Here is a 27,806-nt window from a genome sequence, read left to right as displayed (position 1 = left end):
TCCAAACAATTCAGGCTTCACTGTGACTCAGATCCCAGCTCCAGCATATGCGTTCTGAAGCAAGGTGGCTGAGATGGGCAGAATGCTTCATTCTGGAAGGAAAGTATGTTCCAGGTCAAACTGAGTCCACCAAACAGAGACCTTCACAATGGTTCTAACAGAAATCTGGACAAGTCTTATCATGTGGTTTTTCTACGCCTTGATTCCATGTTTGCTCACAGGTAAGTATGAATTAGAATACATCCAATAGTTTGGGCCTTGAATATAGGTTAAGAAGGTGAAAAATGCTTTCTCAGAATTTGGGTTGAAATATTTGTATAGAACATCTTATATCTGTTTTATAAAAGGTTTCTCACCTAAACCTTCATCCCCACATCCCAAAGAAAAGAAAAGGCCTGCTTTCTGTTTGGAAATCTTTCTCCTCACCTCCACAGAACAATCTAGAAAGATAAATCATCAAAATAAATAGTCTAAAGGTTAGCAGAACTCCGTGCATTTTGTTATTTAACTCACTATCTAGTTTTAAAGGGTACAGCATAGTTCTGTCAGTCTTTCTGTGTGTACCTCGGAGATGTTAACTGTAAGGACGGATTAAAGTGAAACAAAGATTCTAACAAAGCACATATGAATAAAAAGATATTATAGGGACTTTATGTTGAGTACAAGACTTATAAACAATCGGATTTCTCTCCTGGTTATTGCCGAAAAGGTACTTCATGGCATTTAAAAAAAAAAATATTTGGTTTGGGGCATTTTCCCTGCCAGTAAGATTACAAAATTTTCTCTTCCTCACTCTTGGTTGCATGTACCTACCTGCTTTATCGTTCCAAAATCGCAGCTGCTTAGACTTTGATGTTTGTTCATGTCAAATCACATTTAAGAGAAATTTAAAATTTTAATACTCTGATATTAGGCACTTTGCCTTCTCAGTGTCAATGGGAGCCTTGAGGACTTTCTGGTTTTTTTGTTTTTGTTTACATGGAACTAATTATTTCAGTTTTAATCAGGCAACAAATCAGTGCTGAGTCTATTTGCAAATGTGTAGAACTGGCTTAAACATCAAATATATGATGTTCCTTCCTGGCTCAAAAACCTTCACAGCACCCAACTGCTCAGCACAGGATGTCCAAATTCTGCTGTGTGTTTCTCATGACCCAGCAAATTCAGGCCTCACCCTATTTTGTTTATTCACCCCTATTTCTCACTACTCCTTAAAAACAAATATGGACTGCAGGCAGCTGCTGTCTTCACGCTCGGCATATTATACCTTCATTTCCTTCTCCTGGCCTTTATTGTAATAATTTCCCACCAGAAGCACCATCTCCACTTCCTCTCCCCATTCCAAGCCCATACTCCGATCATCATTCCAAATGGGTCCTTCTTCCTACGCACCCTTCCAAGACCTCTCTGTCCTTTGACCATTGACCCCGTATACTCTAGCTTCAGTGGATTACTTCTTTTTTCAGCACTGGTCTGAGGGCAGGGCCAGGGCATCTTTCCTGATATCTCTACAGCCCCTAGCATAGGCTAAGCACGCTGCTTGTTTGGTTAGTTGTTTGGTTGTTTAGTTGCTGGGACAAAAGAGTTGCCAAGGAAACATTCCTCCAGTAAGCCAAAGGGAGGAGGTAGAAGACCAAATGAGAAGAGGAAAGACCAACGTTTTTTTAACTTGACATTTTCTTCAACGAGTCCAGTCTTTTCAGTCTTTTCTTGAAAACCCCCATTTCAAACAGACTTGAAGGTGAGTGTGCTCTTCTGACACTTATAAACTTTACACAGTAAAAACAAACAAAAAACAGTGGTGAAAATCACTTGGATGTTGGAGCCAGAAAGACCTGTGTGTGAGTTTTTGCTCTATCACTTACCAGCTCAGGGACTAGATCATACAACGTTAGTTTCCTCATCTGTGAAATGGTCATACTAGCCACCTTGAGATAGTGAGGGCTTAAATAAGATGATGCAAACAAAATCACTTTGAAGACATCAACATGCCCCCACCCCCAAATGTTAGTTATTATTAATATTATCTGTTGGTTATACAAACAGATGGTGATGTCAGCAGATAATTGCTTTTGTTGAGGTTGCCTTTATGTGATTTCCTCTGGGATGTGCAGGTGCCTGTGATGAGTTCTGCAAATTCTAAATGAACTTCTATCAGTTACTAGATCAGTGGACAGATGGGTAGACTTGTTGCACTCTTTCATAGAAATCATTTGCCTTGCTCTGTCCCTTCCAAATGTAGCGTGTGATTCAGGAAACTGATTCTTGCTGCCAATAATAATAACAATAATAACAATAACTACAATGACAATCACGTCTACCATTTCTGAGTGCACACTGTGCCCTAGGTTTGCAAATATGTTCTCTTGACTTCTCATGTCAATCCTGCAAGACAGGTGATATTATTCCCATTGTTCACATTAGGAACAGAGACTAAGAGAGATTCAGTTATTTGTCCAAGTATATATTAATACATCTAGTGAAGTGGGGGAATTGGGATTTGACTCCAGTTTGGCGGGCCCCAGAGCCTGTGCCCTTTATACTTCTCTGCAGAAGAAGCTAAGATATTGAAACAGGCCAGGAAAAGGGAGGAGGGACGAAATAAAGGAAATAAAGAAGATGGTGCTGCCTTTCATGACGCATTTGTTTTAAAAGCTGTTGGACGTAAAGGTGGTAGAAGAAGATGTGGGGAGTTGACGTCAGACCCAGTGGGGGTCCTTTTAGGGAAGAGATACAAAGATTTCTGCCTGCAGGTTTACCTGAGGCCTTTGTGGTGGGTAGCGTTCATGCTGCCTCCCTTGTACTGACTCAAGATTTTAGGAACTAGGTGTTCAGCAGCAAAAGGCTCTAATTAAAGATGCATGAGGGATTAGGAAAAAAGAAGTCAGGCCTAGGCTAATTTCTCTAAGGGAGCCAAGACTTGGTTCACTTGTTCAATTTTCATTCATTTAGCATTTCTGAGCACCTTTTATGTACCCGGTTCTGGTCAGGGTGTTGAATAGAGATGGAAAAAAAGGAGTTCCCTTGTCTTCAGGGAATGTAAGAGCCTGCTGAGAAATACATTGAAGTCTTTGGCTTTTGGGAATTTGACATAGTTGTAACTATTCTTTAGACCCTAGAAGTAAGGTCTAAATCAGTGGCTCCTAATCTCAAATGCACACTGGAATCATCTGGGGAACTTTTAAAAACATAAATGCTGGGACTTCAGAGCTTGAGGTTCAGAATTAATCTAAGGTGCTGCCTGATACTGGGATTTTTCAAAACTCCCCCGAATGCGGCTCCTTAGAGAAATGGTTGATTCCAGGGCTGGGCAGGAAAAATGCAAGATGAGACAAGAGCATTTTGTGGTTAAGTAGTAACGAAGTGCTTAAAAAGGGATAGCTGACTAAGTGCAACATAGTATCTTGGATTGGATCCTGAAACGGAAAAAAAAGACCTTAGTGGAAAAACTAGTGAAATCCAAATAAAGTGTGGAATTTAGTTAGCAGTAATGTACTAATGTTGATTTCTTAGTTTTTGGGTATTTTTGGTGGGTTTTTTCTTTTTTTTTTTTTAACTTGTTACTGACTTGAAGCTTAAGTTTCTTTTTTTTTTTTTTTTGTTTTTTTTGTTTTTTTTTTTTTTTTGAGACAGAGTCTCACTCTGTTGCCCAGGCTAGAGTGAGTGCCGTGGCGTCAGCCTAGCTCACAGCAACCTCAAACTCCTGAGCTCAAGGGATCCTCCTGCCTCAGCCTCCCGAGTAGCTGGGACTACAGGCATGCGCCACCATGCCTGGCTAATTTTTTCTATATATATTTTTAGCTGTCCATATAATTTCTTTCTATTTTTAGTAGAGACGGGGTCTCGCTCTTGCTCAGGCTGGTCTCGAACTCCTGAGCTCAAACGATCCGCCCACCTCGGCCTCCCAGAGTGCTAGGATTACAGGCGTGAGCCACCGCGCCTGGCCGAAGCTTAAGTTTCTTACTTTTGAAAAATGTGTTATGGTCATGTAAAATGTTAGCATTAGGAGAAACCGGGTAAAGCGTATACAGAAACTTTATGTACATGTCTTGCAATTTTTCTGTACATCTAAAATTATTCCAAAAATCAAAAATCTATTAATAAAAATAACATGAAAAAGGGGGATGGGAGCAAGTTAAAAGGACATAGGCATCAACTTGAAAGAATTCTCATTGACCAAAGTTGGAACAATTTGAGTAGCGAAATGAGTAACAGTAGTGGTAGACTTTAACCAAGAATAAAATAAATATCCATGAGTCTATCCTGATATAAATAATTGAATAAATAAATAGTAAAGAAGGAATAGCTCTTCCTTACAGAAGAATTCAATTAAGTAAAAAATCACTATTAGAACATCATAGCAATAGTTGTTACGAGAAATATCCACCAATAGATGTTAAAATTGATGGATGAAAGTTTGAAGAGAAGCAGTATATTTGCATAGTCTCAAAATGTCTCCTCCAAGATATTTTGTTAACTATAAAGGTGCAAATGATAGCTTTATTGCGGAGACAGCACCTTAACCAAGTGATCAAGGTGATTAGTATCACCAGTAATAAGACATACTGACATCATTTGCCCCCTGTGAGTACATGGCAAAAACGTATAACCTCAATCAAAAGCGTAGGAAAACATCAGACAAAACCAAACTGAGATACATTCTACAAAACAACTGACCAGGACTATTCAAAAGTGTCAAGGTCATAAAAGACAAAGACAAATTGAGAACAGATTGGAGGAGACAGACTAGATCTGAAAACTAAATGTGGAGTCCTGGATAAAAAAGAGCACTAGGGGAAAACCTGGTGAAATTTGAACAAACACTGAAGCTTAGTTAATGATATTGTATCAATATTAATATCTTAGTTTTCATATTTGTACCCTGGTTTGTAGCTATGAAAGGCCGATGAAGGACATAGACAGTTCTCTGCATTATTTGACAGTGCTCCTATAAGTCTGAAATTATTTCAAAATACAACTAATCTGTTCACCATTTCACTGGACTAACATCAAGATGTGGGCAAGGACTGTGTTCCTTCTGGAAGCTTTAGGGAAGAATCTGTTTTCTTGTCATTCCCAGCTTCCAATGGCCACCTGTGTTCCTTGCTCATGGCCCCCTTCCATGGTATGGATGTACCACAGTTTGTTTAATTTAACCATTCACTTGTTGAAGGACATCTGGGCCTATTCCGGTTTGGCTATGAGCATCCATGTGCAGGTCTTTTGTGACATACATTTTCATTTCTCTGGGACAAATGCTCAAGAATGCAATTGCTAGATAATATAGTAACTACATGTTTTACAAGAAACTGTCAGACTATTTTCCAAAGCTAATGTAACATTTTACATTCCACCAACAAGGTAGGTGAACCCTTTGCCAATACCACACAATCTTAATTACTGAAGGTCTTGGAATTGGGTAGATTGATTCCTCTCACTTTATTCTTTTTTTTTTTTTTTTCAAAATTGTTAGTTATTCTAGTTTCTTTGACTTTTCTTATAACATTTAGAAAAAGTTGATCTATACTATCAAAAAACCTTGCTGGGATTTTGATAGGAATTACCTTAAACCTATATATCAATATGGGGGAGAATTGTCATTTATGCTGAATCTTCCAATCCATGCAAAAGTATGTCTCTCTATTTATTTAGATCTTATTTAATTTCTTTCAACATTATGGAGTTTTCCCCATACAAATCCTGGATATATTTTGTTAGATTTGTACCTGTGTGTTTTTTTAATGATTATAATTTTAATTTCTGTGTATGTGTTTATTGCTAGCATATAGAAATACAGTTATCGTTTATGTTTATATTGTATCCTGTGAACTTGCTGAACTCACTTATTAGTTTTAGAAGTTTTGCTTTTTGTATTAATAGATTCCATGGGATCTTCTACATAGCCTATCATGTCATTGGAATATAGGGGGAGTTTTACTAATCTGTACTTCTTTTACTTCTTTTGCTTACCTTGTTACAGTGACTAGAACTTTCAGTACTGTGTTGAGTGAGAGTGGTGAGTGGATACTCTTGCCTGTTCTTGATCTTAGCGGGGAAGTGTTCAGTCTTTCACCATTAAGTAAGACGTTAGCCATAGGTTTTTTGTAGGTGGTCTTTATTGAGGTAACTCCCTGATGCTCTTAAGTTGAAAAGAGGTTTTTTTTTTAGTTGTTGCTTTTAATAATGAATGAGTGTTGGGTTTTATAAATTCTTTTTCTGCATCAATCGATATGATTTATGATTTTTCTTCTTTAGCTTATAATGGTGGATTACATTAATTGATTTTTGAATGTTGAGCCAACCTTGCATAGCTGGAACAAATCCCACTTGGTCATGGTGCATAATTCTTTTTATACACTATTGGATTTGGATTGCTAATATTTTGCTGAAGATTTTTGTATCGAAGTTCGTAAGATCTATTGGTCTGTAGTTTCTATATTTATAAGATGTGTGTGTGTGTGTGTGTGTGTAGTCTTTGTCTGATTTTGGTATCAGGATATTACTAGCCTCTAAAGTAACTTGGAAAGTGTTCTTTCCTTTTCCATGTTTTGCAAGAGATTGTGTAAAGTTGGTGTTAATTCTTCTTTAAATGTTTGATAGCATTCTCCAGTGAAACAATATGGGCCTGGAGATTTCATTTCTGAGAGCTTTAAAATTATGTAATTAAATTATATTAATTAATTAATGCTATTAATATGTAATTTAATCATATAATTAAACTAACTAGTTACATAAAATCTGGCTTCATATTTGTATAGCTTTATATTCCCCAAATAGCTGACTAGAAAAATGTTTTTTGCTTTACTAGAGGACGGTGTCGGGGGGACCAGTCCCTGCCTTCCTGGACTGCCCCACTCCCAGCTGGCCCTTTTCTTTCTAGCCCTTGCGTGATTCAAGGCTGGGATGGGGAGGTCAGGAAGCCTTCTGTGTGGGTGGCCCAGGTGTTTCCTCACAGTGCAGGCAGTAGATGCTGAGAGGGAGATGGAGGCATGTCACCAGGGTCCTACATTAGAGAAGAGGCAGGGGAATGAGGTGGGGCATCCCCAGCAGCCCCCCAATGGCTGGGGATGGGTGGGTGGTAGGAGCCTGCATGGGCTTGCCATGAAGGAGTGGGAGGGCCAGGTTTATGCAACTTGCTTAAGGTCACATAGTAAGTGGCAGAGTCACAGTCAAGTCCTGGATCTAGGCCAATCTGATATAAGATTCATAAATAAATTTTTTAAAAAAGAGTTGTAAATAATGTGTCTCAGTTTTCTCATATGTACAACAGAGAAACTAATGGTCTTTACCTCCCAGTATGGCCTTGAGGATTAAATGAGATAATCATGTAACAATCTAGGACATAGTCCAGATAGAACATGGTAAGTGCTCAATAAATATTAGTCACTATTAATATTAATATGCCATCTTATCATGAAAGGCACAGTAACAATGATGACAAGTTTAGCAAGTTTAGCATTAACACAGTATGATGAAATTAGAGTTGTTTCTAGTTCATGAAAACACGAGGCCTTTCATTAGACACTAATTTGAAGCTGTGCATTCCCCCACTACAAGGCCACCTGTCAGCCTGTCTATCTGCCTTGATCCCAGGTGGAGTGGCCATTCTACCTGCCCCTCAGAACCTCTCTGTACGTTCAACCAACATGAAGCATCTCTTGATGTGGAGCCCAGTGATCATGCCTGGAGAAACAGTGTACTATTCTGTTGAGTACCAGGGGTGAGTTGTTTTATTTTTTAAGTTTTTCTCCCTTAGACATCAGTTGGTACCTGAAGGCACAGCCCTTCCTCCTCAGCTCAAGGAGGCTTTGTGAGTCCAGGGATAGCTTACCTCCAGGGATCTGCCTCCTCCGTCTGCATGGGCATTGGGAGAGTTGAAGAAACAAGGGAAACTGTCCTGTGGGTTTGACAGTGGACTCTGCGGGAACACGAATGTGTATGTGGACATTGTGGTGGAGCTTCCTTTGTCCACATACACATTGGACAAAGTGTATGTGAGTCACCAACTGTCTAATGAGTTTGACTCAGACTTGAGATGGATAAATGCTTGGAGACTCAGAGCTTTTGGGGGTTGGGAGACCTCAGTGTTCCTGACAAGGAGCTTATACATAAGAGCTAAAACAAACTGTGACCCTAAAGGTCAGCTGGCCTTGGGGCCAAGGAAGCTCTGGTTTTCTACAGGTGTCCAGATGCTTGCAGCTGTTGAGGAGTGACAGGGACACAAAAGCTGCTTAATATATTTCATTAACAATGTATACAAACAACACCCACCTGTGTGGACATTCTTCCAGACTCTGGGATACATTTGACAAGGTTTCTGGATATCAGGACCTTACATCTAGAGTAGAAGACGGACAGTAAATATACTAGGTTTGCATTCTCTAATGTGGTAGCCATTAGCCATACATGGCTATTTTTATTTCAATTAATCAAGTTAAATTAAAATGTCTGTCTCCCAGTCCCACTAGTCACATTTGAGGTGCTCAATAGCCATATGTGGCTAGTGGCTACCATATTGAACACCACCAACCTAGAACATTTTCATCGTCACAGAAAATTTTTTATGGCTCTAGGAAATTTCAAATTGTGCTAGGAGAAAGCTAAAAGGCTGATGCAATAGTGAATTGACTCTGTGGCTCCTTTACATTGGGTGGTCAGGGAAGGCCTCTCTGAGAAGGTGATATTTATACCATATCCGAAGGACAGGAGGAGCCATCAGGACAGAGTATTTGAGACAGTGTGAACAGCTTGCAGAGGTCCTAAGGCAAAAAGAGCTCAGCATTTTGGAGGAATTACCAGTGTGGTGAGAACATCATGCTTAGGAGAGGGTGAGCCATCAGGCTAAGAGTCTTGTAGGCCATGGGGAAGAGTCTGGACTCCATTCTAAGTGCTATAGGAAGCCATTAAGGAGAGAAGCATCATGATCTGCTGAGTGTGGATGGCATGAAGAATGGCAGGTTTGCAGGCTGGGAGACCACAGAAAGGCAAGGGATGATGGTGGCTGAGATTAAGGTGGTGACTGGGGAGATGGAGAGATCTGGACTGTTTGGGGTTTATGCCTCCTCCTCTGGTGAGAAAAGGAGTAAGGGAGAACAGATGGTTGGTGAGGGAGAGAGTGAAGTAACTGGGGTGTGGAGAAAATACTTATTTTGCTGACCAATAAGAAGTGGAAGAATGAAGGCAGTTACCGGCAACCATCACTGAGCCTGGGTCAGAGGGGCTGGCGTGACTCTGTGCCTTTCTCTCCTTGGCCAGGGAGTACGAGAGCCTGTACACGAGCCACATCTGGATCCCCAGCAGCTGGTGCTCGCTCACGGAGGGGCCTGAGTGTGACGTCACTGATGACATCACGGCCACGGTGCCATACAGCCTCCGTGTCAGGGCCACACTGGGCTCACAGAGCTCAGCCTGGAGCACCCTGACACACCCCTTCAATAGAAACTCAAGTAAGGCACTTCTCTCGTTATTCCCCAATAGCCTTCCCTTTAGGAATCATGTTCACCTAGACTTTTGGTATTCTTTTTAGCATCAAAATAGTCTTGCAAAGCCAGAGTATTGTGAACACAAACAATCCTCACTGGTACATTTGAAAAATGGCCAACTGCTTCCCACATGCTGTCTCTCTCATGCCTTTTGACTTGGGAGGCCATTCCTGACTGTCTCTGTTAGGGTCTGCAGGTGGTCGGGATGCTGACCTTGGGGACTTCTAAGGAAAGCTGCTCTGGAAGTAAGATGGCACCAGGCACCCTGATTGTGCCTCCATAAATCTAACACTGTCTCCCATTTGGTACCTCTTTAACCCCGTATTCACTGCCTGTGGGAGCAGCTTCATTGTGCGAAGGGATCTATACATTTGACAGAGCCACCAGAGACAGTTGCCCTTCTATGGGAAATAAATAACTCTTCTATTGCAATGGTACCTGAGAAAAGATTGAGAAAGAAGTAGGAGAAGAATCTAGGTAGGTGGCCAAATATGGCTGAGTGTAAGCAATGGCCAGTGTGTAAAAGGACATGCATTTTGGGGGAACAGCAGAGGCTAGGGCTGGCTGGGCAGGGGCTGGCTGGCAGGGGCTAGGGAAGCAGCTGGTCATGTGGAGAGGGGCTTTGACATGAAGCTTGATCAAATCAGTAGAGGGGAGCCACAGAAGAGGAGAGGATCTAGACCAGGTCCATCTTCCAGAACAATCACTCTGGCTGCTGTGTGGAAAGTGAACTGGAGCAGAGCAAGGGAAGAGTGAGGAGGGGCCGTAACTCTCCTGCTGAGCCAAGGTGGGTTCTGATCCCAGGAATGGGGGAGGGGATGGGGAGGAGAGAATAAACCCAAGGAGACATGGCAGAGTTAGAAAGGGTAGAGCGTGGGGACCAGTTGTTGAGGGATGGAGAGGGGAGAGGTAGTGATGGTGCCCAGCTCCTGACTGGGGTTGGTGAGCATGCCAGCCCAGGCAGAGAAGCCAGGAAGACCAACTGGTCTTGAGGAATGGAGACACCTCTGGCTTTGTGGTCTTTGAGATTGAGGTTTCTGTAAGATATCATGTCACAGATGTCTGACTGGCATCTGGAAACCAGGCCCAGGGCTCAGAGAAGTCAAAGCGAGACACACCACACACAGTTAATAGCTAAAGGCTTGGGAGTGGATGAGATTGTGTAGGGATAAGATATGGGGGACAAAGAGAGGACAGGGTCCTGGGAGACCTCAGAGTTTAAAATGTAGGTGGAGGGAAGGGCACCATGGGGGGCAGCGTCTCCTGTACAGGATGAGTCAAATGTCACTGAGGAGTGTACGATATTCAGTAGAAATCAAGAGGGTTGGAAGATGGGGGAGCCCAAGCTGGAAGAGACTGTGGAAGGTGAAGACAGCTTTGAAGGGAAAGTTGGCTCTGTGGCTCAGACAGATGTGGTTCAAATCCCAGCTCAGCCACTTGACAGCTGGGTCCCTGCCTCCGCATCTGTAAGAGGGGCAGCAGTTTGCCTCACAGGGTAGTTGTGGAGGCTGCATGAGATGCAGTGTGTAAATGCTCAGTGCGGAGCTGCCCTAGCTTAGCACTCAGCTTTTGGTAAGTATTAGTACTGTCGTAGCCCTAGGGATGCCCAGACTTGAGAGCCAGAGTGCAGAGGAGGAAAGAGATGGGCAGGAATAGGACTGTCGGAATGGGATACCCGTAGGAATTTTGGTGCGAATGTGGGTGCCTCTGCTCAGGCCTTCCTTCCCAGGCACCAGAAGGTGATTGAAGTGGCAGTATGGCAGTGCCAGGTGCTGGGGGAGGCTAAGGGGCACAGGGGACACTGCAGCTCTGCCTCTGTCTGCAGTGCCCAGCCAGCTCCTAGCACCACCTGGCCCTGGGAGCACGGGGCTCCAGCCAAGACCGTGGCTGGGGGCTGGTAGCTGTTGTTGGAAGGCAGGCAAACGGGTCAGATGGAGATAAAGGAGTGCCTATAAAACTATGTGGGTGGGGGTGTGCAGTAATAACTCATTCTTAGAAGGCCAGTATAAACAGGAAAAGGGCTTGCTGTGGGGGGAGTGGAGGAACAGGAGTCTCTGTATTCACATCAGAAGGTAGAGAAGCGGCCCTGTGTGATCCCAGCGAATGGGCTGGGACTGCATCGTGATCTCTTAAGGGTATTAAGTCTGTCCTTTTCCATTTGACTTCTCCCCCAGGCATGTGAAAAATATTGTTTTAAGGCTCTCCTGAAAAGGATCTCCTGCTCTTAAAGGGACACCTTGTTGCAAGCAGAGGTTTTTCACCTGGACTACATTCGAGTCCTAGGGCAGCTTTAGAATCACTGGGCCCATGCCCAGAGAGGCTGATTTAAATGATCTGTGTGCATCCTGATCACTGGGAGCTTAAAATTCTCCCCAAGTTATTCTCATGTACAGCCAGGGTTGAGATCCACCACTGTAGAGGCTAAACACCCCACACAGGGGAGGGTAGAAGTGTAGAAAGACATAGGCTCAAATTCTGGCCAATTAACTATTTGACTCTGGGCATGTCACTTAACCTCTCTGTACAAAGGGAATAGTGTTTACCTTTTTAAGCTTCCTGGGTGGATTAGGGTGGATTAAATGAGATAAATATGCAGAGTACACAGGACAGAGGTTCCTGCCCCAATAGGGTCAAACAAGTCTCTGAACTGAAACTTTAGATCGTTTTCTCTGATTCTATTCTTAATAAAGACGGAGATCAGAGGACCCAGTGCTAATCAGGTCTGACTTAAAAGTGGAAGAGTCAAATACCTCTTTTCTCCGGGAGGTGTTTCAGAGGTAGAGCTAGTGCTGCTGTGTGGTCACACGAAGCCTCTGGACTGGGTGTATTTTGCGCAGTTGGCTCTGGCTCCCATGTCCTCCTGTTCCCCACCAGGCAGCTCTCCAATGACTGGTATACACACTTCCCCAAGGAGGCAGGGGAGGGGGAAGTGCTTTGCTCTCGGAAAACTCCCTCCAGGAACTGCTTTTCTTCGGAGAGTCCACTGACCCCATTATGGAGGATTTAGCCCAGAACACGCCCCACCCTACTTCCCAAGCCAAGCCCTTCTGGTCCCGCAGCATCTGGGCCTGAGAGGCAAGTGTGGCTCCGTCACCAGGAGCCCCGGAGCAGAGACTGCCCATGCAGCCCATCTGTTCTTGGCCCGCTGTGGAAAAGTATCTACAGGGCTGAGGGCCTCTCTATTTGGGACCCAGCAATGTGAAAGATGTTTGTGCCCATACTGTAATTTCTAGAATTGATTATCAGAATTTATAAAAAACCTCTGACTTGCCAACATCCCTTTGTCAAGATATGAGATGAAGCATACTTGGGCTGAAAATAGACTGGCCAACCCATTCGCAGGCTGCTGATTTGCTGATGTTTGAAAGTCATCAGAAGCCAGTACACGCCACTGATCTGTGTGAGCCGTAGGGATGCACATGACCCTGACAGGTGTGTTCATTCCTCAGGGGCAAAGACTGGGCCTGGGCTATACTGACTCAGGTCAGTATAGACCTGAGCTCACATAGGTATTTGGCAAGCATTAAGAAACAGCATCTGCTCACTTTGATGAGCCAAAGTGAGGAGCAATTTCTGATGAAAAAGACTGGTAGAAGGGAGGGGCATGGATCATAAACTTTTAAAGGGGAGAGAGATAATGTTTACTTGAGTATTTAATCACTTTCTTATATATATGTGCCTCCTGGAGAAGGAACAGAGGACTTTATTATAGTTAAGGGATTTCTTAAAAAGGGGAATTGTAAGCATTTGTTGTTTGTTTTTTCATTCATTCATTATTCAAAAAGCATTTACTGCACATCTGCTGAGTACAGGAGAGTATTCATGTACATGTTTCCAAGTGCTGTGAAGATATAACTCTCTCCCTGTCCCAGGGGGGCTGGCATATTTCCACCTGTGACACTGTCATTGTGTCCCAGGAAATCAGTCCTATTTGGGGCTGCTTTGACTCTCCCCTTATCTTGCCAACAGCCATCCTCACCCCACCTGGGATGGAGGTCACCAAGGATGGCTTCCACCTGGTTATTGAGCTGGAAGACCTGGGGCCCCAGTTTGAGTTCCGTGTGGCCTACTGGAGGAGGGAGCCTGGCGCTAAGGTGAGACTTCCTGCTTTGGCCTTTGGGTCAGCTTTTGCGGAAGAGGCACAGATCTCTGAGGGTGGGCGAGGGAAGCCGGCCCCTGCAGTGCCCGCCGGGCGGCCTGAGAGTGAGCGGTCCTGGGTGAAGTGTGCAAACAGAGATGAGAGTATGCTGACCATCCCATCAGCCTCTTCTTCAAAGGACTGCGTTGGTCCATCCCAGGCCTTGGCTGGGAGCCTTTTCAGGTTGGATCTGCTGAAGTGTGGGGGCTAAACTCCTTGCCCTAAACTCTAACCTAGTTGGACCCACAATACCTTTTCAATGCATTTTTTTCTCCCTCATCAGCTGGTCTCCTCACCACTTAGGGGCAGCAGGTCAGGGTGTTCCAGATCGACTGGATAATTCCAAAAGCAGATGAGGCTGGTACAAAGCTCTTGAGGGTGTGTGTCTTGGCAGGGTGCAGGAGTGGGGGCAGGGAGCCAGGATCTGGCTCATGAATAAACCTGTCTAATTATGAGTGAACAGGCCATGCAGAATGCCTAGATGGGGTGCTGCCACTGTCTGTGGGAAGACTGCTGCAGTCTGGGGTGGGTGGGAGACCAGTCCTCAGAGGGAAGGGTCGAACAAGGGATGGCAGCAGAAGGGGTGGAGCTCGAGCAGGACCTAGGGGACACTGAGACCTGTGGAGCCCCTGTCCAAGCTGATACAGTGACAGAGCCTAGAGGCCCATTCCAGTCAGCAGAATGAGAAATAGGCTTTATCATAAGGATTAATATGGGGCAATAAGGGGCCGTCACAGAATCTATGCGCTGAGCTGGCACAGGGCCAGGTGCAGCACAGCCTCCCTTACCCTGAGTCCTTGCTTCCCTCCAGCAGGCCCTCCCTGTCACACGCTTTCTGTGGCCTTCTCCCAGCTTACCCCCAGGCCCCAATCCCTCCTCATTCCTTCCTACAGGTGCCTATGATATGGCTCCCCAGCCCCTCCAGGCCTCTGAGGCCTCGTGTCCTCTCTCCTTTGTCCCTACTTCTAGCTCTAGGTACTCAGGTTTCCCAAGACCAAATCCTTAGAAGAGCAATCTGGTGGGTTTCGCTCATCTTATCAGGCCAAGTTTTGGGGTCGCAGGTAGCCACCTGGCCTCTGATTAGACCCTTTTCAGGAGAGGGGCACCCTATGTCCAGCAGAGCACATTTCCTGCCACCCATTCAACAGGGGCTGTGGGTTGAGTAGCTTCCCCTGAAAGGTGGTGTGGGCAGGTGGGGCGGGCAAGAACGCTGGGCCCTAGTACTTATTGCCAGGTAAGGGCCCACTGGTAGGACGTGGCACTGCCAGCCAAGCAGATGGAGGGGTGTGGGGGACAGGTCAGGGCCTGGGCAGGAGGAAGAATGCAGCTCCCTCAGATTCATTGGGATGGAGCCCACTCCCCACCCTTGGTAACTGGCAGGGCCGGTGCTGAGAGAAGAACATGTACCCTGAGTCATCTGGGCTGGGTCCAGACAAGCCTCCACAGGCTCAGAGGCAGAGCACGTGCCTCAGGGAGAGGGTGGAGGTGGAGGGGTGAACAGATGGGTGGACAGATGGGTGGATAGATGGACGAGTGAGGAGAGACCGCCCACCAGCTCCGATGCTCCTTGCACTGACCCCCTGGCAGCCGTGGCCACGCCAAGCCCCGCTCAGATTCCAACTTTCAGGTCTCTGCCCAAATGGCTTTTCTAACCACCCCGTTTAAAATGGTGCCTCCTCCTTACCTCTGCTTCTTTGCTCTGCTTTTTCTTCACGGCCCTTATTACCACTTGCCATGTGTTTATATTATGGTCTGTCTTTCCCCATGTGAGCTCTATGAGAGCAGGGACTTTGTTTTGTTCAATGCTATGTCCCTCTGCCTAGAACACTGTAGTAGGTGCTTAATAAATATGAATAAATGAATGAGTGAGTGAATGAATGTGTGCATAAAAGAGAGGGAAAATTCTATAAGCATCTGGAAAGGAAGTATCTGTAGCTTTCCCTCTCTGGCTCTTCCTGTGCGGCCCTCAGGGAGTAACTGTGTTTTCTGGTCTCCCGAAGGAACATGTCAAAACCGTGAGCAGCGGGGGCATCCCATTGTACCTGGTAACCATGGAGCCGGGGGCTGCGTACTGTGTGAAGGCTCAGACATTTGTGAAGGCCATTGGGAGGCGCAGCGCCTTCAGCCAGGCAGAATGTGTTGAGGTTCAAGGTAAGGACAGCCTCCCCGTCCCCTGGAGCCCTGCACGGGTGATAGCCCTCCTGGCACATGCGCGGATGCCTGCTGGGTACCTTTGGTTCTGAGTTTTCCCTTGGTTTCACTGACCTGCTCCCCAGGCTGGGTGGGCTGTCATGGTGAAAGTGTGCATGTCATTCCAATTCCCTAGAGGCAGGAGTCCATCCCAGGGCTGGGTGGAGTTACTTGAGCAGCTATCTGGAACACTTTCCCCCTTAAAGCTTCCCAGGCCCAGGGCCAGATGTTGCAAGACTGGTTTACCAGATGGTCGCTCCCTGTGAATCAGAGCGGGCTGCAGCAGAGGCGGGCCTTGTAAGGAGGCACCACGCTGTATAAGGCCACAGCTTCTTTTATCTGGAAGGGTCCTTTTGGAAAGTCTGCGGAATCCTCTTGTTCAGCTTAATTTTTTTCCCTGCATATTTTATGGTGTAAAAACCTATAATGTTTAGAACATTTTGAAAAGAAACAAAACCAAACCAATCTCTATATCCCATGATCCTGCCATTCAAACACCACTACATTTTAGTGGTGTGGAACATTTTTGTGTAGAACATTTTAGTCTTTTTAAAAGACTAATTATTATCTTGAATATGTAGTACATTTATATGGTTCTAAAAATATATGATACACATAGAAATTCTCTTTTCACTCCTCTTCCCCATCTATATAATTCCCATACTCTCTCCCACAGGTATTAGCTTTTTGTATAGCCTTCTGAAGACTTTTTAATGCATATACAAGTAAATGAGAATGTATTTATATCTATTGCCCTTTTTATTAGCACAAATTGTAGCATACTCTAGGCACTGTTCTGAATCGTGCGTTTTTCACTTTATATATTTTGTACATTTTTCCATATTGATAAAGACATTCCTTTATCCTTCTTTACAGCTACATAGTATTCCATTGTGTGAATATATAATAACTAATTTAACTAGTCTCATATTGATAGGCATTTTGGTTTTTCCCCCCAAATATTTTGCTATTACAGCCAGTGCATGAATTAATTTCCTTGTACACAGATAATTTTGCTGGTGTGTCTATATCTGAAGGATAAATTCATGGAAGTATTGTTGCTTAGTCAAAGGCATACACATTTGAATTTTGATCACTGTTTCCAAATTGCCCTCCAAGGGGTGTTATCCTTCAGCCATTGCCCATGTGTAGGCACATGCTGTGGTCCTACATATACACTTTGTGCCCACTTTTTCACAAACGTCATATCCATAACATTTTCCATGCAGATTTCCTGATTACCATTGTATACTATTAATACTTTTAAAAATCATATATGTCAAGCATGTTTAACAATCCAGACAACACAAATATATAAAGTAATAGGTAAGTGTGCTCTGTTCTCTCCCACACCATTCAGAAGGTTTTCTTTGGCAAGTTTGGCATTTAATCTTCCAGTCACTGCTTGTGTGATACCAATGCGCACATACACAAATGGGCCTAGACTGTACCTACTGTTCTGTACCTGGCTTGTCTTCACTTAGAAGTGTATTTTGAACATCTTTTCATGTCAGTGCATATGGATCTACCTCGTTTCTTAAAAAGATGCATCGTGAGCCAATATATGGATGTGCCAATACATGTAATCAGTTATGAGGCTGTTGCTCTACTCCAGATGTTGCCAAGAACTGACTTATGCATGTAATTGTTTCTTTCCTTGGAATTATTTTTTGGAATTAAAATCACAGGAGTGAGTGAAAGGGTATGAACATTTGTGTATTGATGTATACTAACAAAATATTTTCCAAAAGCACTGAAACAATGTATAGTGCCCTCAGTCACATGTGTAAGTGCACCAGCTTCTCCACAGCCTCGTTGGCTGAGCGACCCTTCACTTTGCGGGGGAGCTGCCCAGCCCAGAGGCTAAATGAGTTGCTCGAGGTTGCATAGGACAGAGAGATAAGAAAATAACCCATCCCCTCTTCTGCATCTCCAGATGCTCAGATCTGGCCCTTTCTGCTACATTTATTTGGTAAAATAACCATGGTCTTTGGAGCCAGCCCTACCTGTGTGACCTCGGGTAAGTCATGCAACCATTCTGAGCATAGAATCCTTTTCATATTAGTAGAAGCAGGGGATACTCACACTCGTGAAGTTGTGAAAAACAAGTGACTACACGTCCAGCCCCTAGCATAGTGCAGGGTGGAGGCAGCAGCTCTAGCACACATAACATTGGCTTGATATATCATAGTCATTATGTGACTGTTTTCTGAACTTAGTATTTCCTCCATAATATGAATCGATGCAAAGAGCAAATTGTGAAACACTTTGTTTTAGTTACCGCCCAGCACTATTCTGTGCTGTTCTCTTTCAGCACCTCCCCCTCATCCTGCCGGGGGCCTGGCACTCTGCCTTCCTCCTGGCAGTGGTGCCAAGGTACGTGCTAACACAACTAGTGGCTTACCATATGATGCTCCTCCCTGTCCCTTCCCCAGAAAAAGATTTTAATCTTCCCTGGAGCTTTCTGGAAACCATGCCTGAATCTGGATCTAGAAAAATGGTTTTAATGGTGGTATTATGATTTTAGTCACCAGGACAAATATCAAACTCAGGATGTTGGTATCTGCCATCTTGGCCAATGTGCAGAGCCAATTCCAGGAAACTGGAAGAGGCCCAGATTGGAGATTTTGTCTTCACCGCTGTTTCTAAGCCTGTTGTTATCTTTCTGTTTCCAGGAGAGGTCCTTCCCCTGGCGCTGGCCCTGTTTGCATTTGTTGGCTTCATGCTGATCTTCGTGGCTGTGCCACTCTCCGTCTGGAAAATGGGCCAGCTGCTACGGTACTCCTGTTGCCCTGTGGTGGTCATCCCAGACACCCTGGTAAGAGTGTTCTTTTTCCCTTTCAGAATGACACTGACCAGATATAGGTTGGGCCTTAGTTGGGCATGGGCACATGTTTCCTGGGATTAGAGGCATTTGCACAGAAAGAGGAGAAGAGTACTTATAAGACTTGCTATCTAACCAGAGGGACTGGGAGAGACCTCCCTTCTCCAGGGCATGGTGACTTCCCTTAGACAGGCCAGCTCGGCTATCCCCCAGGACCTGGCACAGCCAAGAGAACAGATGTGCTGCCCAGCCCAGGATGCTCGGTGCTTCAGGAGTACACACGGTCCTACCCTTCTGGACTGGCCTGCCTAGCATCCTTGGCCCCTTCCCACAATGGTAACAACAACTATACCCAATAACATGTCCCAACACAACATATTGGATTCACATGCCAAAGCCTCATTGTTCGCAGGGCGAAGAACATGTGTATGAACGTGGGAGGCATGGATTATGTTTTGCCTTTTGTTGGGGTGGGCTGGGGGGAGAGGGCAGCAGTCTGGACCTTCATAGTGACTACCTGGGGTTAGGGGTGCCCACCTGTATTCTCCGATCCTCACAAGCCCAGGATTCCTTTCTTACTCCTGAGGACATTAGACCACAGGTCTGAGTCTCTCTGGTGGGGATGGGCCTGTGTGCCCATGGTGTGGTGGCAGAAAAAGGAAAGCGGCCTCCAGCAGCTCCCCCGATGGCCCATCTAGCTACCACCCCAGATGTCTTCTCCCCGACCCCAACAACTCAACCACACAAAGCAGTGCAACAAAACAAAACAATAACCACAACAAACAAAAACAGAAACAAAGAGCCCCATCCCTGTCATCCCAGGGATTTCTCACCATTCTCTCCTGGGAAGAGGGGGCCACAAGTTACTTCTGGAAAGCAACCAGAGCTGGAACTGCCTGCAACTTATACATGATAAGGAGCCTGTAGTTCCTCATCAGCCTGGGGTCACTCTGGAAGGAGTCACTCTTGTGACATCTGCATGTGCCTTCCCCTGCAAAGGAGGAATAATTCTCCCTGTGATCCAGTCTTCAGGACACCCCTCCACCTTGTTAGCCTAATGCCCACCTTTTCTCTCCAGTACTTCCAGGACCAGGTAGTCATATCAACTGTAGCTGGCACTAGTACAGAGCTGAGTGCCAGGTACTGTTCTAAGGCTTTACATATATTGACTCATTTAATGTTTTTCCTTTTCATAAAGCTTAGCAACGTCTCTCTCATCAGCTCCCCCTCCATCCTACTCTGACTGACTTGCTGCGATACGTAAAGGCAATGTGGTGTATCACATACAGGGGGACAGTGTGGGCTTATTTCCCTTCAGCAAGAGCTTGAGGGGTTCATAGTACCCTGAAGCATAAAAGGATATATATTCTGCAGTAGTTGGCATAGTGTTTTCTAATATCAATTAGGTCAGAATGTTTTATGGCATTGTTCAGATCCTCTTTGTCCTTACTGTTTTTTTTGTGTAGTTGTTCTATTAACTATTGAGAGAAGGATTTCAAAATACCACTATGAGTGTAGAAGCGTCTGTTTCTCCCTTAATGTCAATTTTTTGTTCATGTATTTTGAGGCTCTGTTTTAGGTGCATTCAAATTTTGATCAATATGTCTGCCTGAGTAACTGAGTCTTTTATCATTAGGATATGTTTTTCTTTATCTCTGGTAATATTCCTTATCATGATATCAGTATAGCCCTTTTGTTGCTTACTGTTTGCATGACATATCAGTTTTGGACTAAATACACCAATTAAAAGACAGAGATTGTCAGAATGGATCTATATATTTAAAAAACCCCAGAAAACAAGACCAGCCATATTCTGTCTTCAGGAGATACACTTTAAACGTATCTGTATATTCATATTTAAATTATATCTCTTGTAGACAGCACACAGCACACAACATTTCCATTTGGTATGGCTTCCCTTCAATCTGAAAAACTTCCTGTCATAGGTTTGGTAATGCAGATCTGTTGGTGACAAATGGTCTTAGATTTTTTTTTTTTTATTTGAAAATGCCTGTAGTTTGCCTTCATTCTTGAAGGATATTTTTGCTGGATTTTTGGTTGACAATTTTTTCTTACTACTTTAAAACTGTTGTTTAATTGTCTTTTGGCTTCCATTGTTTCTGATGAGAAAATAACCATAATCTCTAACATTGTTCCCCTATATGAAATGTGTTCTTTTTCTCTTGCTGCTTTTAAATTATCATTGGTTGTCAGCAGTTTATAACATGCCTAGGTGTGGTTTGCTTTATAATTATCTTACTCATAGTTTATTGAACTTCTTTAATTTGTAAATTTATATTTTTCACCATAATTTGGGAAAATTTCAGCCATATTTATTCAGATATTTTTTCCGTTCCATTCTCTTCTTTCCTTTTGCAACTTCAATGTCATATATGTTAGATTTTTAGATGTTGTTCCCACTAATCCTTGAGGCTCCCTTCATTTTTATAAAAACACTCTTTCCTTCTCTATTCTTCAGGTTGGATAATTTTATTAACCTGTCTTCTTGTTCACTGACTCTTCTGTTATCACCAATCTGATTTTAGGCACATCCAGTGAATTTGTTTTTAAATTTCAAATATTGTATTTTTCAATTATGTAATTTTCACTTTGTTCTTTTTTTATAGTAAATATTCTGTGCTGAGATTTTTTTCATTTCCTCATTAAGAGAATATTTTCCTTTGTGTCCTTGAGCATAATTATAATATCTTTGTCTGCTACTTTAAAATCTTTGCTAATTTCACCAGGTGGGTTATCTCAAAGTTGGCATCTACTGATTGTTTTTTTATTTGGTATAGGCCACATTTTTCTGTTTTTTAGATATCTGGTGGTTTTGGATTATATTCTGGATAGTCTCAACAATGTGTTGTAGAGATTTTGGATTCTGTTATGTTCCTCTGAAAACTATTGATTGTTTTGTTTGGTTGTTTTAGTAAGCAGTTAACTTGGAAGAATGCAAATTTCAAACTTTGGTCTCCAATGCAGTAAACAGTTGATATCTATTAGACTTTTTAGTCCATTGGACAGGTTGGAGTTTTTCCCACACCAGTTCAGAGGTCAGTCAGAGATTTGGGGAGAATTTATGTACAGAATTTGTAGCTCCCCCTTTCTGGCTCTCTCCTTTGTAGGATTTCTCCTGTCACTTTCTAACTTCTGTGTTTGCACCAGTCTCTGTTTTTTGGTTCCTTAAGCCAGTAAGACTGCCACTATTCATGGCACGAAGTGGAACCGGCCCTCAGGCAAGGAGTTGTAAAAAAATGGGACACTCACCCAGTGACGTTCCTTTCTTCCAAGTGTCAAGTCTTGGTTGCTCTATGGTGACTTAAAGAATCCGGTTTTATATTTTGGTCACATTTTTAAAAGTTGTTATCTGAGGAGGGTTGATCTGATTGGTGTTCCTCTGCCATAAGTAGAAGTAGAAACCCACAGTAAAAGAGGAATTCCCTGAACGAATCCAAAATGGTGATAATGGTAGGGGAGCATTCCTAGTTGAGGCATATCACTGGCACTCCTTTTCCACATGTGGTGAAAAGTTCAGCCTTCCTCAGCTGGGCACCGCCAATGAGTCACTCGTGGTTTCTCTCTCAATTCTGTTGCCCATGATTGCCCTTTACTCACAGGCCATTACGTTCCTAACACTCCCTCATTTGTCCTCTGCTGGTCCTATATGCAGAGGCCCAGCAGAGTTTTCCCTCCTACCTCAAGATCAGGAGTTTGAGTATCTTCCCAAGCCCCAGAGCCTTGTTAGTGAGGAACAGAGTGAAAAAAATAAGAAAAGAACCATGTAAAGGGTCAATTACTTATAGGATTTCAGGTACACAAGAAGAGTCCTTTTTTTTTTTTTTTTTTTTTTTTGAGACAGAGTCTCACTCTGTTGCCCGGGCTAGAGTGAGTGCCGTGGCGTCAGTCTAGCTCACAGCAACCTCAAACTCCTGGGCTCAAGCGATCCTCCTGTCTCAGCCTCCCGAGTAGCTGGGACTACAGGCATGCGCCACCATGCCCGGCTAATTTTTTGTATATATATATATATATATATATATATATATATATATTTTAGTTGTCCATATAATTTCTTTCTATTTTTAGTAGAGACGGGGTCTCACTCTTGTTCAGGCTGGTCTTGAACTCCTGACCTCGAGCGATCCGCCCGCCTTGGCCTCCCAGAGTGCTAGGATTACAGGCGTGAGCCACCGCGCCCGGCCAAGAGTCCTTAACTGGTACAATCTCCCAGGGATCCTGATGCATTAAGAGCCACACTCTAAAATTAGCTTTTGGAGAAAACCGAATGGCTTAGATGAGATCAGGGACAAGAAGATTCTTTGACAGTGTGACCAATTTCCTCCAGGGCAGATGGATACCACTACTCCTGACTACCTTTTGCTTCTCTGTTCTCCTTTACCATCCTTCCTACATCATTCTGATGTCTGTTCCTATGTGCATTTCTTTCCATATGGCTTTTAACTTTTTTCTGTTTTCACTCCAAGATTTTTGAAGTGGACAAATTCTCTGAGTCTAGGCATTTCCCCACGGTGCTGTGTGAGAAGTAGATCATAGTGTCTGCTAAATCCCAAACACATTCTGGAGCTGTGCATCACTACTGCCACCTCCCCTCTCTCAGCCATGATTTTATTTTATTTTTTAGCAACCAGACATTGAACCGTCAGCCATGATTTTAGCATACCCTAGCTGCATCTCAACATTTGTGTTACTTATAGATAATCCTCCAAACTATTAAAAAGTGATTTCCAGCCATCCTTGCAAAATGCACTCATCTTCCCAACTAAACCATGGAAAATTACCAATCAGAAATCCTTGACAATTCTTCAAAAATCCCTACTGAGTTTGTGTTTAATCCATCTGCATGGATGAGACATTTCATGTCTACATCTAAAATTTTACAGTTGGTGATGGTTGCACTCTGAAATATGCCATTAAAAATTTCTTTCCATTAAAGTTGATATTACCAAGTAACAGTTTAAAGCAAAAATATACATGCAAAGAAAATTATATTAATTCTGCCCAGTGTATATTCTCTATTTTAAAATAGAGTTTATTTTCCTTGTCTTTTATCTATAATTGCTTCATGGGAATGGGGGGGAGGTTGGTACTAAAGGGTCTCCCTTTCCTTTTTGTGACTCACTTTATTCTTTCTCTTCTTGCTGTCATATTCCACCGTAATGTGGGTAGCAAGCATAAAAATGGCCCAAAGTTAGTAATTCTTCAATGGACCATCCCAAGTATGACCTTGTGTGCTTCATACAAAGTGGAGTTTGTGAGCTCAGATGCCTGTGGGGCCACCCAAATATCAGAAGGGAAAAAAAAAGGGTGTGCAGGGCAATGAATGTAACTCAATATGGGGGGGGAGGGGCCACGGCCAGCACTTTCTGTCTGAAGGAGGCAGCTACTTCTCAGCTCTGGCAGGCTCTACCAAGAAGGAATGCGGGCCAGTGCTGTCAGATCTCCCAGTTTTAAATGAGAAACCCAGAAATCCAGATCCTTATGATAAACTTCCTGATTTTTAACTGTTGAGAACTAATTCAAATTTTTAAAAAAATTAGCTGAGCTTTGCTTGAAAATTAGTTCTAACCTGCAGGACCACAATTTTGTACCTTCTGAAATTCTGAAATTATGCTGTTTCTTTTACTTTAATGTTCTAGAAATGCACTGTCCAATATACCTTAGCCCTTAGTCACATCTAACTATTAAGCACTTGAAATGTGGCTAGTCCAAAATGAGATGTGTTGTAAATATATTAATAAAATACATAATGGATTTTGAAGACAGTATAAAACTATATAAGCTATTTCAATAATTTTTTACTACACGTTAAAATGATAATATTTTGGATGTATTTGTTAAATAAAATACATTATTATAATTAATTCCACCTGTTTCTTCTTCTTCTTTTTTGTTTTCTTTGTGGCAAGCTCTCACTCTCTTGTCCAGGCGAGAGTATAGTGGTGTGATCATAGCTCACTGTAGCCTCAAACTCCTGGGTTCACGCAATCCTCCTGCCTCAGGCTCCCGAGTAGCTGGGACTACAGGTGCACACCACCATGCCTGGCTAATCTTTTTACTTTTTAAAATGTGCTACTAGATTTTTAAAATTGCATATGTGGCTCACATTGTATTTTTATCGGACAGTGCTGCTCTAGAATTTAAAAAATAATTGGGTATAACCAGTGCAGATTTAGGCAGCCAGTTTCCTGAGAATCTGACTGGTCCAGAGCAGGGAATTGATGATGGGCTCACACTAACATCCCCACTTGGTGAGCCCTGCTTGCATGTTGTCTTTTCCTGCTGGTGTTTGCCCATGGACACCAAGATAAGCAAGGATCAAGGATGACTGGCTCAATGAAGCGGATGTCTCCTGGAGGTCTGAGGTGGGGGAAACCATTGTGCCTACCTGTCTATGCCCATGTGCCACCCTTGGGAGTGAGGATGGGAAGGGCCATGAGAGGTAACTGTAGAAGAACCTAGAGAATTTGGTGGAGGTGAGCAGGCTGGCAGTAGGTGGGAAAATCCCTCTGAAAAGTTGACATTTGCATGTTTACAACTAGTTATGATTACGAATTGGGGTTGCTGGGAGAAAAGGTCGCAGGTATATGAAAAGTGAGTAGGGAAGGGGTTTATGGGGCACTCGCTTTGGACCAGCCACTGTGCTAGGTGCTGTTTTCATAAAACATCTCAGACCAGGTCATTATTCCCAGAGCTCTCTGGTGGAAGACGCTTAGACTCTTTTTTTTTTTTTGACCATAATTACATTCTGGGCTTTTGTGGGGCAGGGTCCAAGAGCAGGGAGCCCTGACCAAGGAGGGTCCCAAGGGAACTGTAGGACAGTGAACTAGGATATGATCTCAGCAAGTGTTGGAAACCCCTGATCTAGGGGTTGGAATTGTTTTTGAGGTTTTTTGCTGCTTCAAAATTAGTCAGGCTTGACAGCTCATGCCTGTAATCCTAGCACTTCGGGAGGCTGAGGCAGAAGGATTGTTTGAGGCCAGGAGTTTGAGAACAGCCTGAGCAAGAGCGAGACCCTGTCTCTACAAAAGGAAAAGAAAGGAAAGGAAAATCAGCCAGACATAGTGGTGCACACCTGTAGTCCCAGCTGCTTGGGAGGCTGAGGCAGGAGGATCACTTGGAGCCCAGGAGTTTGAGGTTGCAGTGAGCTATGATGATGCCACAACACTCTAGCCTGGGCAACAGAGTGAGACCCTGTCTCAAAAAAAAAAAAAAAAAAAAAAAAGAAAGAAAGAAAGAAAAAGAAAAAACTTAAATAGTTGGGATTTTTATAATATTCTTTACTACTAGCATCTAATGATTATTAACAAAAATTATTTTTCAGAAAGTGACCAATTCACCGCAGAAGTTAATCAGCTGCAGAAAGGAAGAGGTGGATGCCTGTGCCATGACGGCCGTGCTGTCTGAGGAACTCTTCAGGACCTGGACCTAGCGGGCTACGGGAAGGGCCCGGTTGAAGCTGAGCACCTGGTCTGCGTGACACAGGAACCACGAGGGGACAGGCCGTGTTTGTTTGCCTCCAAGGACAAGGGACAGAAGAAGTATAAAGAGCCTGCTGTCTACAGAGGCAGAGTGGTTTGCCTGACAGAGCACTGACTTGGGGTCAGATGTGACCTCTAGACCTGGAGCTGCCGTTTCTCTAGCTGGGTGACCCTGGAGAAAGTGACTTTAGCCCTCTAGTCCTCAGTTTTCTCATCTGTAATGGGGAGATTAACTACATACCTGCTAAACACACACAATCTCTCTCTCTCTAGCCATGCAAGTGCTGGGTGTATATGTATGTGTGTGTGTATATGTGCGTGTATGTATGATACAAAGGAATATATACCCGGCACACACACACACACACACACACACACACCCCACACACACTTGCAGGGCTGTAGAGAGACTGGTGACGTTGAACAGTGTGGCGGGTTCAGCTTTTCCGGACAGCAGGGTATACAGGTTATAAATGTGTGCTAAGAACTATCATGGCCTCTCCACACTGGTTGGCTTGGAAGTCCCATTTTCCCAGAGGAAACCTGGGAGAGGAAGGGAAGGACAGAAGCAATGGTGTTGATTCACCTCAAACCAAATGCCTGTGCAGAAGTAAATCAAGGGCTCAGCAAGCTCTACAATAGGTGACCTGGAGGGAGGTCACAGCACACTGAAAATGGAATGTGCGCAAACACGGTGGATCCACGAAGCACTGTAAAGGTTGAGGGCATGTGCACACTGAGGACAGCAGCTAAACGTACCTGTGCACTGAGATGAGGAATGCAGAAGGATGTCTGTAACAAGTGGGATATTTGCTCTGCTCCTTTGGAGTTGCTAAAGGGCAGAAAGGGGCCACCTGGGTAATATTTTTGGTCCTGCCCAAAAGTGGTCTTTAAAGTTCTAGTGACATTATCAACCTTGAGTCCAGAGAGGTCCCAAAGGACACCTGTGGTCAGGAGGAGTGGGGGCAACCCCAGGTAGAGCCTGGGGCAGAGGTGGAGCAGTCTCAGTCTTCTGCACAGCCCCTGGGAATTCAGGGGCTGCCTGGGATGGGGCAGCCTCTGGCTGCATGAGGACCCCATTAAAGTAGCTGGCAAAAGCCTCACCTGGTCAGGGTGCTCCTGGGCCTTCCCCGAAGGCCCCAACCCACAGGTAGTCCCTTGAGGACCCTCTTTTCCTTGACCGTTCACTCAGGGCATCCTCAAGCGCCTTCCATTTGCTCATCTAGGACCTGCCTCTGGAAGACTCTCTCCACTCTCTCCCCAGCCAGGTGAAGGGCCAACATCTGAGAAGGAACGGACGGAGGAAGTTCCTTGAGGGGTAAAGGGCTTGATGAGCAAGGCTGTGCCTTGCTTTGTAACACCCACTGCACCCTCCTCCCACCAGCTGTGGAGCCTCTGAGTTGGTCTGTCTCCGTCCCCACTTCCTGGGCCCCTTCCAGCCACCGGGGAGTCGGACAGTCTAACTGCTTCAACCAGGTGTTTCCCTCCTGCCAGACAGAGGCTCACAGCCCTATCTCCACCTGGTGGGGTCTCTCCAGGGTATGAGAGAGCCGAAGATCTTTTCACTTGTATCATTTTGTATGCTTCTGTGTTGTTTGACTCTTTTATGAAGAGTGTGTGTTAATTTTATACTTGGCCTAAGCTGGAAACATATTTTCAGTTTGCAAAAATAA

The 27,806-nt window shown here is 44.1% G+C and overlaps 1 protein-coding gene across 2 annotated transcripts; it reads left to right on the top strand.

Moving 5' to 3' along the window:
* Positions 1-27,806, top strand: IL20RB (interleukin 20 receptor subunit beta). Of its 2 annotated transcripts, XM_069473199.1 has the most exons (8): positions 1-221; positions 7,594-7,720; positions 9,256-9,446; positions 13,452-13,576; positions 15,621-15,771; positions 17,747-17,830; positions 18,486-18,628; positions 25,977-27,806. In XM_069473199.1, exons 1-8 carry the CDS (start codon positions 149-151, stop codon positions 26,082-26,084), a joined length of 1,002 nt encoding a protein of 333 aa, XP_069329300.1. In that variant the 5' UTR covers positions 1-148; the 3' UTR covers positions 26,085-27,806. The 2 variants fall into 2 exon arrangements, with proteins under 2 accessions (XP_069329300.1, XP_069329301.1); XM_069473200.1 differs by lacking the exon at positions 17,747-17,830.

Source organism: Eulemur rufifrons, chromosome 7 (assembly GCF_041146395.1).
Source record: "Eulemur rufifrons isolate Redbay chromosome 7, OSU_ERuf_1, whole genome shotgun sequence".
NCBI classification, from domain to species: domain Eukaryota; kingdom Metazoa; phylum Chordata; class Mammalia; order Primates; family Lemuridae; genus Eulemur; species Eulemur rufifrons.
Note: the sequence above shows the minus strand (reverse complement) of the source record. Positions and strands in the feature narration are given on the sequence as shown.

Bases quoted from the DNA above. Each gene is read 5' to 3' on its own strand.
- IL20RB (XM_069473199.1), top strand. From the start codon at position 149: ATGGTTCTAACAGAAATCTGGACAAGTCTTATCATGTGGTTTTTCTAC. The intron at 222-7,593 runs GTAAGTATGAAT...CCTTGATCCCAG, and splicing joins GATTCCATGTTTGCTCACAG to GTGGAGTGGCCATTCTACCT. The intron at 15,772-17,746 runs GTAAGGACAGCC...CTGCATCTCCAG, and splicing joins AGAATGTGTTGAGGTTCAAG to ATGCTCAGATCTGGCCCTTT.